This window comes from Lampris incognitus, chromosome 3 (assembly GCF_029633865.1).
Source record: "Lampris incognitus isolate fLamInc1 chromosome 3, fLamInc1.hap2, whole genome shotgun sequence".
NCBI classification, from domain to species: Eukaryota; Metazoa; Chordata; class Actinopteri; order Lampriformes; family Lampridae; genus Lampris; species Lampris incognitus.
Window position 1 is genome coordinate 13069434 of NC_079213.1, and position 17583 is coordinate 13087016.

General features: G+C 39.8%; 1 protein-coding gene across 1 annotated transcript in view; it reads right to left on the reverse strand.

The window, feature by feature from the left end:
- cacna1c (calcium channel, voltage-dependent, L type, alpha 1C subunit) overlaps positions 1–17583 on the reverse strand; it is a 286273-nt gene that overhangs the window by 35863 nt on the left and 232827 nt on the right. The window contains exons 16-33 of the mRNA XM_056276035.1: positions 16977–17178; positions 16654–16774; positions 16011–16125; positions 14771–14888; positions 14430–14499; positions 13771–13903; positions 13294–13423; positions 12246–12305; positions 10082–10188; positions 9237–9251; positions 6367–6454; positions 5864–5971; positions 5600–5652; positions 5322–5468; positions 4549–4750; positions 3676–3834; positions 3292–3402; positions 408–491 (exon numbers count right to left, since the gene is read on the reverse strand). Coding sequence (XP_056132010.1) covers positions 408–491; positions 3292–3402; positions 3676–3834; positions 4549–4750; positions 5322–5468; positions 5600–5652; positions 5864–5971; positions 6367–6454; positions 9237–9251; positions 10082–10188; positions 12246–12305; positions 13294–13423; positions 13771–13903; positions 14430–14499; positions 14771–14888; positions 16011–16125; positions 16654–16774; positions 16977–17178 — 2023 coding nt within the window. The remainder of the gene's footprint in view (positions 1–407; positions 492–3291; positions 3403–3675; positions 3835–4548; positions 4751–5321; positions 5469–5599; positions 5653–5863; positions 5972–6366; positions 6455–9236; positions 9252–10081; positions 10189–12245; positions 12306–13293; positions 13424–13770; positions 13904–14429; positions 14500–14770; positions 14889–16010; positions 16126–16653; positions 16775–16976; positions 17179–17583) is intronic.

A 17583-nucleotide genomic window follows, 5' to 3' on the forward strand; every position in this document is an offset into this window, starting at 1 on the left:
AGAGAGAGAGAGAGAGAGAGAGAGAGAGAGAGAGAGAGAGAGAGAGAGAGAGAGAGAGAGAGAGAGTGAGAGAGAGAGAGAGAGAGAGAGAGAGAGAGAGAGAGAGAGAGAGAGAGAGAGAGAGAGAGAGAGAGAGAGAGAGAGAGAGAGAGAGAGAGAGAGAGAGAGAGGAAAGAGAAAGCCAGAGGGAGGTGTAGGGACACAAGAAAGCCACGAAGAAGAGGAGACTGGCCGGTAGAGGGAGAAAAAACAAAGACGACAGAGATTTCAGAGAGAGGGAGACAGGAGGAGACTGGTTGAGACAGAGTGATGAGAGAGAGAGAGAGAGAGAGAGAGAGAGAGAGAGAGAGAGAGAGAGAGAGAGAGAGTGGGGGGGCAAGGAGAGGGAGAATGGATGTCGTACTTACGTTGATCTCACTGAGAATGACGTCTATTATGCTGCCAATTACGATGAGGAAATCAAACACATTCCAGGGATCACTAAAGTACCCCTACACAGGATAAGGTGAGCAAGAGGAGGAAGGAGGAAGGAGGAGGAGGAGGGTAAGAAAGGTAGGTTAGAAGGAAAACATCTGTTGCCCATTGGCAGTCCTACCAAGTCAGTGTAAGACCGTGCAGTCAACTGAAAGAACAGAAAAATTCAGCTAGGCCTGATGAACATGTGCAGGGGAGGACAAACTGTAATTCCCATTTATGAACAGAATTAATATGTTTCCTTTGAGCTGCACCTGTTCATCAAGCTGGCTGAATTTTCCCATTTGTTCAGGGAAGCAGGTTAGGGACGGGTTATTAAAAGCGAATTGCAGCACTCCGTATCCGTCAGTTCCTCTGTGTCTTATCCTACATAGCTGTGGTGAGCGATTACAGAGAGAGCATACTTTGTTTGCTTTAGTCACTGCAGCCAATTTATCATTAGAACTGGTACAAAGTGAGCATTTATGAAAAGCATCTATAAAGCCTTGGACCAAAACAGTTTTATTTTTGCTGATCAAGATAGTGATGATGTCATCTGTACCATGGCAGTTAGGAGAGTGACTTCATTTGAAGTATTAGGGGAAATTAGGGTAGTTAAAAAAAAAAAATCAAAACTTACAGCGCTGCAATCTGATGTAGATGCTAACTTCTTGTATAATGGAATGTGATCATGAACAGCTGTTTACTATAAATACATTCAAATTATATAGTCGAGTGACCTTCAGGAATGTAACGTTAGGATTTTTGGCTGCTGGCTGGGTGGAAGAAAGCTGCCTCACATCCCCAGACCGTCGAAATCTCACCCAATTTATTTCAAATCTTGGTTGATGATGGTGAATTTACAGGAAATCTAGCAGGCTCCTACTATTCCCATATCTGCAACAATGATACACTAAGAGCAAATGAAGCTGTGAGGGCTACATAAGGGTGAAGTTAGGGCAATTTGGAGCAGGAAGAGTAGAAAAAGATGTATTTGGGAAGTGTAGGTCAGTAAGATTCATGCTTCTAGCCTCAACAATTGATAATTTCTCAAATCTATTTATCTCACTATCTATCTAAAAGGTATACCGGTAAACGGGTACGGATAACAACTTAGACCTAAAATGAAAACAGACTTGACCTGCATATTCATGAACATGAGTGGAGAAAGGCTTTGGAGTCAAGTCCAGTCCAATTTATTTGTGTAGCCCTAAATCACAGTTATGGGAGGCGGAGAGCAGGTCAATAAAACTAATCCATAATAAGCCCTCTCTGATTCCTCATCAGTTTCATCAGAGAGCCGAAAACCTTTGCAGCGCTTTGGCAGCATGTATGCAATGTGAATGTTTTCGGGTGTCTTACGGACTGATTTTAAAAAGAGGGGGTTTCCAGGGGAATTTCGCTTGACAATTACAAACATTAAAAACACTGACAGTTATGTTAAAACAGACAGAGCAATACTCAAATAGTTGTCTGCATTGAAAACATACATCAACAACAGAAAACATCCATATATCACAATGAAGCCCTCAATCTGTTTTCATTTGTAGTTCTCACAGCAGTGACGCCTGTACAGGAAGGAAAGGTGTTAACAGGTCGGTTCCTTGAGTTCACCTGTTTATGATGACCGTTCAAGAGGAAAAGTCAAATCAATAAAACAAATACATTTTGCAAACCACCCTGGGTGTATGGATGGGCTGTTAGACTTGATTTCACATTATCAGCTCATTGCACTCTTCATTACAAGACTTCCCTACTTGCCCGGAGTTCGATTTTGCTGAAATTATTACAAATGACGGTTCTTTTCCGATAGATAAACCCAGGTTGGTTTGCATTAGCAGTTCATTTTGCAATCTGTTATAGTACAAAGATGTGTTGCCTCATACAAACATCCTCTAATAGTGACGCCAAGCCCTTAGCTAAGTAACCTGCTGAGAGGGTTATCAGTCCAGCTGTTATGCATCTTAGCAGGTGGCTTGATTTAGTATTCAGATTTAGTTATTCTGAGATGCTCAGAGACAATGTATGACTGCATTGGCAGAAACTGTTATTTTAGTTTCAAGAGATATGAAAATACATCTCTGCTGTGTTCTGTATACAGTGCAGTTAGTGTATTGAGAACAAAAGCTAATATAGGGTTTTTCTTTTTCTTGCAGCCATTGTTGCTGCTATTATCCTTTCAACATGGTTTATGGTCTCAGGCTGTATGGAAACAAAGATGAAAGACTGTCCTCATTTTCATCCTTTGATTTCAAATTCATATTACAATGTAGACAAGGTAAAGGCACAAGAAAGAGCTAACTTTAGCCTGGCGTTCCAATTCTTTCAATACAGACGGTATACAATGCTTTTGTCCTGTAATACCACCCTCATTAATGTTGTTTGATAACAGATGCATTTGATGGATGTTGCTTCATGCACCGGACTAATAAACCTACACCACAGTTACTTAGCAACAGCTGAAACCAGGAAGCAGTGAAATCAAAATACATAAAATGATTGCACGTCATCTCTGTATATGTAATACCGTTAGTCATATCAAGAAACTGATACGAGTAAAGATTACACAATCAACAACACTCAAAAACAAATATATTAAATGTGATTTCCCCCCCGATGATTCCATATTCTATTCTATTCTTGTTTGGAGTAGGTTTAAAGATAAACTGCAGTACACTCTTTACGATTCCATTAAAATCTACTGTACTCTACTCCTGTGTAGAAGTGTAAATCTTCAATGAAGTACATTTGAATGCACTCTTAATTGAATTTATTCTGCCTTGCTCTATTCTGGTTTGCCCCGCACTCTTCTCTGCTGTTCTGTCTCGTTTGACCTACCCTTGGTTTAAAGGCGATGAGTTTGAGGATCATCTCCACGGTGAACAGTCCTGTGAAGAGCATGTTGAGGATGTTCATGGCTTCGTTGAATCCAGAAGTCTGACCATGGTGCTGCAAAAAAGAGAGGAAACATACACGCATGAACAGGTATGTAAAAAACAAACATTTATCCAAACACACACAAATTAACACACCCTCACTTAGAACAAATTTATAGTTTGGGTTACAAAGTTAACATTTTTTTTGCATAATATGCATAGTGTTTGAGAGTAATAGTAACTCAATGAGTGTTTGTTGAAGTATTAATGCATGCATTTGTGTCTATCTGTGTGTGTGTGCATGCGTGCCTCTGTGTTTAAACATGCCTCTGTGTGTGTATCTTACCTGCATGGCCAGGCAGATGGTGTTGAGAAGGATGAGCGTGAACATCAGGTACTCAAAGTAGGTAGAGTTGACCACATACCACACCTTGTACTGGTAGGGGTTCTTGGGAATGTAGCGACGCAGAGGCCGTGCCTTTAGGGCGTACTCCACACACTGACGCTATAGAGGGTACACACACACACACACACACACACACACACAAATATATTAAAGTAAGTGTGTGAAAAAAACTCTGGGACTATTCAACTTGTTGCATTGTTAAGTCTCTTGTAGAGCTGTCAGTTGGTAGACCAGTAATCTGAGTTCATCTCAGCCTATGCTTTCTTCCCGTCTCCACATTTACTTGTTCTTAATGATACATTGACGGTCCCGGAGAAAACGACAACTTGGTCACCTCCCATCTGGAGTACTGCAACTCTCTCTCAGCTGGGCTCCTGAAAAACTGTTTAGTCCCGACAGTTCGTTTGAAATAGTACAGCCTGTCCTGTCTTTAGCCTGTCCCAATTCTCTTATGTCAGCCCGCCCATAGGCGTCGCTAAGGGGTGAAAGGGGTTATTACTTACATGGGGCAATAAAGGACCCTTTAGACAAGCATCATGATAATGAACTAAATTAGATGCATCACAGTTGGGGGACTAGCATCACATTTTGTCAGGGGGCACAAAACACACACAACCACACAAACCAAAGAAACACCATAAAATAAGATAGTTCTTTGGCCATAAAGTAACATATCGATAGACATCATGTGGAAGTACACACACACACACACACACACACACACACACACACACACACACACACACACACACACACACACACAGACACACACACACACACACACACACACACACACACACACACACACCCTACCTGGTTCTTATCCAGCTCACAGTTTTTGTACTCTTGCTCTCCCTGCTCCTGGAATGTGACGATGACGAAACCGACGAAGATGTTCATCATGAAGAAGGCGATAATGATGATGTAAATGATGAAAAAGATGGAGATGACTACACGGTAGTTGTGGATGGGACCGATGTCCTCCGCATGGGAGTCTATGGCTCGGTACAACAACCTGAAAGAGGAAGTGGAGGACAAAGAGAGAGGGTAACAGTGAGAGAGAGGGAACAGAGAGAAAGAAAATTGATTGATGGATATTAGACAACAGAGAGATCAGTGGGGAGAGAGTAAAGGGGGGGGGGGACAGGGAGGCAGAAGAAAGAGAAACAACGGTGGGAGGTTGATTAATGTGGGAGCGAGAGGCAGAGGGTAACATACAGAGCAGAGGAAAGGGGGAGAGGTGGAATGAGTTGAAAAGAGATATCGGGAGTTGTTGTTCGATGCAAAAAGAAGACATTTTTATTTTGTTTATGCCACTACTGGTAACTCTTTCAATGGAGTTTACAATATTAAGGAGCAATCTCCAATTCTTCTTCAACTGCAAAAAAAATGTCGTTATTGAGACACTTCACTACCAACAGCTTTACTGTGGAAACGCTTATTGGCTAGTAGGAGATTGGTTTTTCTAGAAAGCTCCCAGACATGAATATGTGAAACTGTGTGACTGTTTTTGTGTGCGGATGTGCATGTATGTCCTGTCTGTCTTGCATGCGTGTGAATCTTTGCATGTGTTTGTTTGCACATACCCAGGCCAGCCCTCAAAGGTGGACACGGCAAAAAGTGCCATCATGCCTTGCAGGACGTCATCAAAGTTAAAGTCGCTGTTTTCCCATTTTCTCTTGGCCTTCTCTGGTTTTCCCACATCACCGTCCTTATACAGAATGTACGAACCCCTGAACACAAACACACCCCAACACACAAACACAATGTTCAAAATCTTCTCCAGAAGATATACTATGAGCATGCAGTTGACAAGAAAATGTCACAGGTACGATCCTACATGTGGAAAGAATGGACTACTCACTTGCACTCTGCCTCCGTCTGTTTTGACTTGTCATTGCAGGAGAATAACTTTCCCTGGTTGACAAAAGTTTACACAGTTGTTTATATATGCAGACATCTCATTACAATCATAATGATTATAAAAAGAAAAAAGACCCTGAGGTAGCTGTCAACTATTTTTAAAACATCCCCTACTTCCCTACATCAAACCCAAACCAACACCCCCACCCCTTTAACCTAAAGGGTGAAATGGTCCCATCGCTTGCTCACTATCAAACCTCGTTACCTTGAAGAGTTGAACTCCTATACAGGCAAACATGAACTGCAGCAGTGAGGTGACAATGACTATGTTGCCAATGGTCCTAATGGCCACAAACACACACTGCACCACGTGCTGGAGAGAAGACAAAAAAAGAAAATAGTTTGTGTATGAGTGTTTTAAGGGTAGGCTTAATAAAGTATTATTGTTCATCATCATAACATCGTCTTATCATTTTAAATCCCCCCCCAAGACATCCCATTCTATATGCTGAAATCAAGTAGGTACTGTATTGTATAGAGATTTCTTTTCCCCAAATGACGATGCTGGTTAGGAAAAACTACATGCTGCTCAGTCACCTGATTTTGAAAAATGGCTCAATTGCCTGAAAAGTTGTTGAATTTCATCGATAAGTGTGTATTAGCCTCATTTGTTTGCATGCGTGCCAGTACATGCACATACGTAAGTGCAAGTGCATGTGTTTCTGTATGTATTTGCGTGTTTGTGCTTGTGTCTGTAAATGTGCAAACCTTGAGTCCCTTGGCTCTGTTTATGGCCCTCAGTGGCCTCAGCACCCTGAGGACTCTCAGAATCTTCACCACGTTGATGGCACTCGACCTGAAACAAACACTCACATTAACCACTGCAATGTCAATGATGTCAATAGCACAAGCTAGAAAAAAAAAGATCGACTCGAACACATCTGGGCAACACATAGTAAGCCATCATTTTGCATGATATGCGTAACGTTTAAGCTATGAGTAGCTACATAGAAATGACAAAACACAGAGACAGTGCAAATTAGGTATAAAATCCAAAGGGACAAACATATATACATATATAAAATGAAAATATTTGGTATGTACTAATACCACAAACACAACACCATACTAATGCTATGGAAACTAAATTAAAGTACTTCAAAAACTCAACAAAGAGGAAAACGGTACTAAACAAATTCTCAGATAACCCATAAGATTGGTTAATTGAATTAAAATACAACAAAATATCACTACAACAGTAAAATAAAAACACAACCATATGTTGGAGATGTACAAATGGCAACACAAGCTGACAGAAACTGTGTTTTTGTCTTTGCACATACGACACTGAAAGGCAACAAAATATATGCGTTGTTTCAGACTGGCACAACATTTAAACAGAGAACTGAAAGAAAGGCAACACACTCTGTTATGAAATGGGGGGGGGCAAACATGTATTATATTTTGCTGAAATCATGACTGTGTATCATATTACAAACTTTCAGCTCTAAAGCTGTAATTTATGGAGGTTTACAAGACAAAAACATTGTGATTTTACAAAAACCAGTTAATTTCTGTGTGTTTCCTGGTAGTAACATAATCACAGTGTAGTAAATGGCTGACATAAGTTATTCAGGTTTGAGCTGAGAGAAATCAGTTAGCAGTGATTATCTGTGAGTATTTTAAAATGGGGGAAACAAGGCAGAAAGATTAACTAAAGTAAACATATACTATCAAACACATCCCTCTCTTCAGTCATAGATTTGAGTGAAAATTCATTGATGGGATGAATCAAAACAGTTCACACCGTACAGTACATACAATATGAATGGACAAAATTAAATGTGCACAAAGAACAACACGAAAAGACAAAAACAGACATAAAACAGGCAAGTGCAGGCAAACAGAGTTAGTATACTGTGAACAGAGTGTAAATACGGGCCAAAGGTGAACCTTTAGGTGACCGTTTAGACAACTAAAGGAAATGACATAAAGAGGTACTTTTTACAAAAAATCAAAAGTTGAGACTCAAATGAATACTGTGACATTTAGAATTTGATAATTTCCCCAATTTTTTGAAAAGTTCATGCATTGGACATTCATTTACCTTAAATATGCTTTATTAGCATTATTGCGTTCCCTCCCGCATTATAATCAATAGACACCAAAACCCTTGCAACTAGCTGTACGTATTGGTTACCGATTGGTTTAAATGTGGAATGGAAGCAATGCTAATGACCTGGTTCTGGTTCTGTTCATAGAGGTACCAATACACAGCTTTTCCCCAGAAAATAACATGGGCAGTTAGGAAAAACAGCAAACATTTCAAAATGTCAGTGTATCCAATTAACTGATTGACTGTTAAAAAAAAATCTGAGGGTAACTTGAGGGATTCAGAATATTTTTTTTTGTGACACTTTAATAGGAGTGACTTTTAACAGAAAGTAAGGTGAGGGCCCATTGTGCAAGCCATGGATGACTTTTAACACAGGAAGTAAAATTTTAGAGTCGGTTAAAGGCAGCACATGTAGGATGCTTTGGTTATATCACAATCAAATTAGTAGTGAGGACTTGCTCCAGAGCCAAAAAATAAAAACAAAAAAAAGTGACTATTGAGCAGCAGACCCTAAACTATGCCTCATGTTTTACTTTGGAACAATTTCGCTGGCTTTTGGTTGCCAAAGAAATTTTATAGCATTGTCAAAACAACTTTTAAATAGATGAGTAGGGGAGGGAGAGAGCGAGAGAGCAAGAGAGAGAGAGAGAGAGAGAGAGAGAGAGTCAGCCAGCCAGAGAAATAGTTTGTAGACAGACACAGATAGATAGATAGATAGATAGATAGATAGATAGATAGATAGATAGATAGATAGATAGATAGATAGATAGATAGATAGATAGATAGATAGATAGATAGATAGATAGATAGATAGATAGATAGATAGATAGATAGATAGAAACAGAATAGAACAAAAGAGAGGTGGGGTAAATGGTTAATTTAGCCAATCACTTTACAGGGTCTGTATGATGTATCACTGGTGGTCCACTGACAGCTAATTTCACTGTGATATATTCAGGGAATATTCCTACACTCACTACCTTTAACAGGAGGAAACTAGTGGAATTTACCATTCATGTCATTCATTACTATGGCCAAGGAGAGCTCAGTCTGCGTATGCAAACATTTAGTGCGGTCTCCTTTTACCAGAAACGAGGATGCAGAATTTATCCCGCCCCCCTAATCTACGACAACACATCAATGTACAGCTCTACTGACTCAATAAATTGGATAAGAAGGGTGAGTATGACAGAAGAATATATTTGTATGGTTCAAAACCAATTGCACCATATCAAAAATAAACTCATTTCGCTGTGAAAGCTTGATTAATCATGCAATGTGTTATAAAGTTGGCTTTCTCTAGCCATTGTTCATGGAAAAGTGATTAATGGCAATGGCATCATTGTTCAGTCTGGGCTCTCCTGTTACACTGCTTTAAAGGGAGACTTATTTATGTCCACAGATACCAGACTTACACTCTCCAAGGCCATAGGAATACCAAAAAATCAAAGTGACTTTTCTACACAGTTAGGGTTGGGGTCTGAAAATAAGTGGTTGTCAATACAGACTAATGTAGACTTACGTCGTGTAGTCTAGGCTATTAAGCACCAGAGACAGAGAGTGTAGCATAGCATATTAAACATCAGAAATACCATAGCATGTTAAGGAGAAATCGGCTTTCAGCAACAACAAGTTAATAAATCTTTAACACACATAATAAACAGAAAGAAACAAGCGTAACGAGGTGTAAAATTGTTAGAGAAAAGACAGAAGTATGAAATATTGGGTCAAATTACAAAATCGTCTTGCTACTTAGCAAATTGACAAATTGGTCTTTTTATTTTTGCCTTTAGACGAGTAACTAAAATGGTTTCAGCCTCCAGTTGCCAACTCAATGAGGTCCAAAGTGACCTCTGTAAGGCGTCCATACATGCTGACCTTTAGATGGTCCTGACCCACCTTAGCTACTGTATGAACATCAGCGATTTGACTTGGCAATACCAATTGCAACAAATGATTTCTGCTTTTTAGCTATAGATTACAAGTCCCTCATTGTCTTTGCATTTAGATTCAAAGACGGCGAGTGCTTGTACAAACATGTTTAATGTACGTAAACTGTCATGTCCATCTACCTCAGGCATACACTATTTGACCTGCTAACATTTATTTCAGCATCTCTGATATGTTCTCTGCACCATTGCACTTTATTGCCTCTTATTTCACCTGTATATAGGCAATCCCTGTGTATATATCTGAAACTTGTTGTGTCGTTGTGTTGTTATTCTGTTAAGTACACTGTGAGAGCCACAAAACCAGAGTCAAATTCCACGTGGGTGCAAATCTACATGGCCACTAAATTCGAATCTGATTCTGAATTTCAGATGTTAAAATCAAATCATGAAACATGAGGCATTATATTGTACTCACTGTATTCCAGAGGAGATGAGAGACACGCTGACCACCACCAGGTCCAGAATGTTGAAATAGTTCCTACAGAATGAACCTTTATGAAGGAATGCTCCATATGCAGTCATCTGCAGGGGTGAAAGGTCATATCCAAGGATTAGATAGGGCCCACGTTATAGCTTGGTACAGTACAGTTAGAAGAATTGGTTATATTGAAGCATGTAGGGGGTGATGTTACTAAAGAAAGAGATCAATTAATTTTGTTTAACTCCAAGCAGAAAACACCAGATGAAAAGTTGTCAACATCTGATTCTTGTTATTCTTTTGTTTGCTGAGTTTGTTTTGTGTTAAACCACGGTGAGTACCAGGTGAGTGGAGGATGCCGCTTAGAAACATGTCTTGACAACTGGAATTATATTTGCATGTTAATTCAGTGTACATTAGTGTGCTAGGGAAGAGCTTGGGTACTTCCCTAGAAATTTATGTCGTTACTGTATATCATAATTTGTAACTTTATAATTAATACAACGGAAAAAAGTGCTCAGTTGACATAGCCAACTTAAGGCCCAGACACACTGAAAGCAATAATTAACATGCATTATCTGATGTGCCTTATTTGACGTTGCTATGGTGCATTTCTGACCTCCAAACAGGTAATCTACGGCACCAGAAACACACAAAAAAGAGCTGTTTTGGTTGCTAGCTCCTCCTGATGATCCAGAATGAGACCAGTTTTGAGTAGGAGTGTTAGTTAGCACACCAATTAACGTTTTTGGTGTACATTAGAAAGAAAGAAAGAAAGAAAGAAAGAAAGAAAGAAAGAAAGAAAGAAAGAAAGAAAGAAAGAAAAAGAAAGAAAGGAAGAGCCACTTTATTTTTGTCATTGTACAGTTGTTTTTGGTTACAAAGAAAGTTGTCTTCTGCTTTTAAACCATCTTATTGTATAAGAGCAGTGGGCAGCTGCAGCGCCTGGGGACCAACTCCCCACTTCTTTCCATTGACTTGGTCAGGGGCACAGACAGGAGTATTAACCTAACATACATGTCTTTTTGATGGTGGAAGGAAACCAGAGCACCCAGAGGAAACCCACGCAGACACGGGGAGAACATGCAAACTCCACACAGAAAGGACCTGGGATGCCCTGGAGTTCAAACACAGGACCTTCTTGCTGTGAGGCAACAGTGCTAACCACTGGACCACCGTGCCACCATTAGGCCATATAAAATAATTGGTGTGCTTCAAAACACGTGCCAGACGCTTGTAATGCATTTCTCCTTTCAGGCTTTGTGCCGCGCATTTGTGTCTGTTGTTTACTGTGTTTGCGTGCAGATTGGTGTGTTGACTGGGGCTGTAGCTGTGGTCATGCTCCAAATGCTGTTTCAACTTTTAAACTCAGATTTGTGCTTACTGAAGTTAGGGCACGCAATATGTTAACCTGAACTCTATACCTTGAACTGCATTTGTATCTTGCCTTGTGTATCTATGAGTTTCTATAAATCGTACAGCAGAGCTCCAAGAGCAGCCTTGCTGAATAATTGAGCACCCTCTTTGCACCAGCAAGAAAAAAACCTCTGCTACTGCTAAAACATTTTTTTTTAAAGATTTTTTTTGTGTGGCATTTTCTGCCTTTATTTGGTAGCGATAGAGCTAGAGTTAGAGAGAAAGGAAAGGCAGGGGAAAGAGAGGGGATGACATGCAGCAAGGGAGAACCCGGCCACTGTGGTAAGGACTTAGTCTTATGTGGTACATGCTCTACCAGATGAGCCACCGGGGCACCCCCTGCCAAAGCATTTAATTAAATGACAACATATTTGTCATTATCTAAGTTGTGCTGATGCTGTAAATTCTTTCTCACCTTGTGCAAATGTTGGGTTTTAGAAGGTTAAAGTAAATATCAATAGTAATTTACTACTACTTAACCTAAGCTTGTAAAAAAAAAACATCAAGCCTCCTAATTTTCCCTGTTTTTCTCTGGGGAAACCACAAAGTCCAATCTCCATTTGTAGAAAAGTTTTTTGACCGAGGGCTGAGGAAACTACAGACAACGTGATGCACACTGTCAAAAAAATTCCTTGGTATGGAAATCAAATCACTTGGTTTTGCTCATTTCCTGAAAGGAGACCTTTTGGAGATGGAATGACTGTTGAGGCCATGAGGGTCCAATATGCTGAATACTGAATACTACCTTCAGGATAATCTCTATGGTGAAGAGTCCAGTGAATACATGATCTGCATAGCCCAGGATCTGAAATCACAACATGGAGCGTAGTGTTATGTTAAATGGAAAATACTGATTGAGGTAAAATCACAACATACTACATACAAGAATTTGTTGAAGGTTAGGACTGACAGACTTGACAGATGATTATGCCATTGTCCAGGTAAATATTACAGAAATATCAGGTAAATAAATTAGTTTAAAAGTGTAAATAAAACTTCAGAATAAATCATAGACTCTTAAGCCATGGAGAGAATCTGCAGTGCACAAAAATATTAAAGTAAATGTTGTGCTCATTCATAACTACAGTACTCTATAAGTTTGTTACATAAAAAGGACAACATACATACAAACTAAGAACTGTGCCTATCTCAGGATGTACTGACACTGTGCAGTGCTGTCATTATTATAAACAGAATGAACAACAAAATGAGCCCATTGCTTTCGTATTCCCAAGAGACAATGGTACTTCATATACAGAGGTTTTTTTGGCCATATACTACGTACATCTCTGCAAATAATATAGTCTTAATTGGCCAGCTTGGTGAACTAAAGTTAAACAAATGAAAGTCTTAATAGGCATCTCATATCTTCTTAACATGAAGTTAATCACAGCTGTAGTACTCTAGAGAAAATCTCATTATGCATATAACAGGCCGGTCACGATAAGCCTCTAGCTCTCTCTCAGACCCTCCATACATTGACGGTCGCTCTAATCCACTTAGTGCAGAATAAATGCAGAGTGGGCAACTAATGACGGCTAAATTAAAAATTTTCAGTGTTTGCTCGTGTGTATGTGTGGGGGTTTGTATTTATACGTACTTGAGCCTGCATGTGCTTGTGTGAACACGTTTTCTGTTTATATGTGTTTGTGCGTGTATCAGTATACTCATGCACACTAATAAGTGTGCATGAGCATACTCACTCCCAAGTACTCGTGCACATGTATTCGCATGTACACAGACGCGAGTCAGTGCGTGTATACTTTTACTTTTTCCACGAGTGTGTGTGTTACCTGGTTTCTGAAGGAGTCGTTCTTCACTGGGTCCTCTGCTGCCAGACTAATGCTGCTGAGCAGGATGAAGAAGAGGATGAGGTTTGTGAATATGTTGTGGTTGACAATCTTATGGCACAGCACCCTGAATCTGGAGAAAGGGAGAAAGAGCGAGTGCAAGAACAGAGAGAAGGACAAAAGGAGTTATTAATAGGTCAGTGACAGAGAGAAAGACATAAAGGCAATATTTGTCTGTTTTTGAACTCTCTCTCAGTCAGGCTCAACAAAGGAAACTGCAATACGACAGTGAATGAGAGACAAAAAAGGACGAGAGGATATAAAGAGAGAGATGAAGGGAACAAGAAATGGGAAAAGAAGAGAGAGAGAGGAAAAGGGTGGGAGTTAGAAGAAGAGAGAGTAATAACCAACGGAAGGGATGATTGAGAGAAAGGACTATAATTTCTTATTCACTGGTACAAACAGACACCAGTTTCTTACTTGTTGGTGTGGCTGAAGATAAAGAATGCACGGGCTTGTGGCATGGGAACGGCCTTTTCTTTCAACTGAATGTCAGACAGGGGCCGCGGCCGGGGGCCCACCGGCATCTCTGGTTCTTCTTCATCATCCTCTCCTTAAGAGGTCCAGGTATTGGTGTAGGTTGCAGGGAGGAAAAAAAAAAAAAAAACAGTTTTACTCTCTATCCCGCCATGAATTTGCCATTTTATTGCATCATAACTATGCCTTGTCATGAAGGTCACAGAAGGGAATGATAACACTTTAACTAAAGGAAATGAAATACAATAAATGGTTACTTGTTTTGATTTATAATTTAGTTCAACAAACTGTTTAAACTGTCTCTAGCAGTAAGGAGTCAAACAGGAAAAGGCACCATCATGGTGAAAAAGACTAACTGTTTTGAGGGTAGAAAATAATGAATGCTGCTTTACTGTGTGTTACAGTAAATGATAAACACATGTGCATGTATATGTGGTTGGGTGGCCTTGGTTTAAAAGGAAAACATCTGGTGTATTTGCTTAGGGGGCGCAACATGTCACATTTATTCATTTCTTTTTTTTAATACATTAATAAACATTGATATATTCATTCATTGTTATGAAAATTCTGTTCCGGGATGTGCTTGGATTTTGTGCTGATACCAATGTAGTCGTTGGCCGGGTATGGATTCTTTTCTTCACTCTCATCTCCACAGAAGTCGTCCATGTTTATCTGCGGAGAGGGACAGATAAAGACATTCAGTGATGAGTTCATTCATTGACTGACACATTCATTCACCCAGTCACTCATTTATCTGCCACGGTAATAACTGAAATGTCATTTGCTTGGCTGCTCATTCATCGACCCACTGAAGTCTGTCTTCACTTATGGGTATCATGCATGTGTGTATCCATCTGCATATATCTGTACTTTTGTGTGTTTTCTATGTGTATCTGACTTGTGCATATGTAAACGTTGTGTGTGTGTGTGCGTGCGTGTTCACCTTAGTGGCAGTGTTGGTCTCTCCATCAGAAGTGATGGACTTAAGCTCTATTTTCTCCTTCTTCTCCTCCTCCAGAGGAGGCTTCTCATTGTCATGGCGCTTCTCTGGACTGGCCGTCCTGCAGGAAAGAGGGGAGGAACAAAAATATATTTATTTATCAAGGACTTTTTAAAACAACTTTAACAAAGTCCTTCTCAAAACATCAATAAATACGTTGCTAAAACAATAGCAGAGGATTGGTAAAAAGAGAAACAAGACACAGAGGTCAAGGAATAAAACCAATAAACAATAAAAACACCTTACAGAAGAGTAAATTCTACAAGTAAGGAACAATAAACAATATTAATGCCATGCTCTCCTATGCAGAGAAAGACACAGTGAATATAACCCATAGTCCTGCCAGTACTTTCTAATATGTTTATTTTGATTTTTAAAACTGTTACAAGTAGGGTACATTCAAGTAATTTTAAAAAGACAGTTAGCCTTTTCTCTCTTGAGCACATGTACTAAACACCAGACAGATCAAACAGCGATCTTCTTGTCAGTGATGGGCGATATTTCAGCCCCAGCCTGTGGGTGTATTGTTCAAATTGGACAAAGAGGATGGTAGGCCAGCAAATGGTTGTTTTCCATCACAATTTCTCCTCAAGTCAATAGTTACAGCGAGGGAGACATTTAATAATTTGTGCCAATAAAGGGGAATGACATCAGCCTTCATCCATGCTAAAAGCCCAACTGACAAATTACCTTTGCTGAAACTAGATGCTAAAAGAACTGCATAAATGTGGACTGCGGGAGAACTCAGTGGGATATATAATAGTAAAGCTCAGAATAGCGGTGTAGAGTAAACAAGGCTAATGTCTACTGGATAAATACACAAATTCAACACACACATGTACACAACCACACAGATGAAACCACACAAGCGCGGGTACGCACACCCACTCACACATAAACACCAGTCTGTCCAAATCTCTTTTAATGGACTATGATTTTTAGGGGTTATTTTCCCCTTATGGTTAAAATCTTAAAATATTTTTGTGGTATTAACACACTTGGGATGTATTTCCAAAATGAAGTGAGTAGACATTACGTCAGGGAAATACTATCCATCTTCTATATTATGGACCATATTCTTCCTCCCAGACTTGTCTGCTGCTTTTTTCCTTTCTTTCTTTTTGACTTTATTCTTTCACTCTTTTTCTCTAATCTCTCTATCTCTCTTTTCATTCCTCATTACCTGGCCAGTTTCTTCCTCTCTTTCTCCTCTTCTTCCTCTTTTTGGGCAGAGGTCAAGCTTTCGGCGTCTGCCAGATTATCCACGGCAATGGCCAAGAAGACATTGAGTAGGATGTCTGGTCAGGAGCAGCAGCATTAAGGGAGAAACTCACTCATCAGATCACCAGTAAGTGTATTATTGACAGGGAGAGTGGCCGATCCAGTCATTTAGATATCACAGCGTGATATCTGAATGATATCTAATGAGTGTCAAGTGTAACTGTGAGTGTGTAGTCCTTCTTCCTTTACAAGTACTATTTCCTTAAGTTTTTGCTCTACATAAAAGCACTTTCTAAAACAACTTGTCTGTCTAAATATGGGTTGGATATAAATAGAGTACATTTACATCTAACAATATTATCAAAGACCCATAAAAGCACTTCATAAACAGTCATTTGAAGGATTTTTGATCTCTATGTAAGTCTATTCAATTTTACATCATTTAACTTGCAAATGGATCAAAGCAGACTTCAGCATATCAAGTATTGGTCATTTTACAATTTCACGGTCTATGTCATCATCAACCACACCCTCCTATCATCCTCAGAAGCATGTCACCCATGTTCTGCAGTGGTGCCATTTGACCTTCTGCTGTGGCAGGATACAGTTTCCACAGATGAAGAGGATGATGAAATAAATACAGACAAGCATGCCTGGGAAGGACGGCCCACCGTACGCCATGATGCCATCGTACATCACTAAGTTCCAGTCCTCTCCTGTTAGGATCTACAGAAAAAAAAAACACCTTAATCAATCCATGTGTGTAATTCTTGATCATTCTTGGGCCCACAAGGCCATGACCCATGACCCCCCCCCCCACTAACCTGTGGGCAAAACACACAGAGAGTTGCATTTGATTGAAGATGAAGTGCAAACGTGGACTGAACAAAAGACAAAAGGCACAAACACAAACAACATTTGACATTACCTGAAACACAGTGAGTAAGGACTGGGGGAAGTTGTCGAAAGTGCTGCGTCGCGTCTCGTCAAAGTTGAACTTTCCCCCAAAAAGCTGCATGCCGAGCAAGGAGAAGATGATGATGAAGAGGAAGAGCAGGAGCAGCAGGGACGCAATGGAGCGAACAGAGTTTAGCAGGGACGCCACCAGGTTGGAGAGGGAGTTCCAGTATCTGACAGATCGAGAGAGACGTACATTAATAATGAACTACAGTACCCTTGATGCAATGGGGTACACACGCACACAAACACAAACACACACTCATAAACAAAGTACACATGGGACGGGAGAGAATTCAAGCACACAACTATGTAATGCATATTCCCACGATAGCACTCACTCATCACACATTTAGGTACATGATTACATACACACACACACACACACAACCATGCTGAAGTTGGCCTGACTGAAAAAGAGTTGTTAACTGTTCAATAAGAATACAACGTTAAAGTACAAATTCTAATCTTTTCATTAACTGCATTACTTTGACTCAGTCTTCCCTTGTCTCTTGAACGTCTCATAACACATTATATTTCTGTTGTCGTTTCTTTTACAAAGAAATTAGTTAACCTCA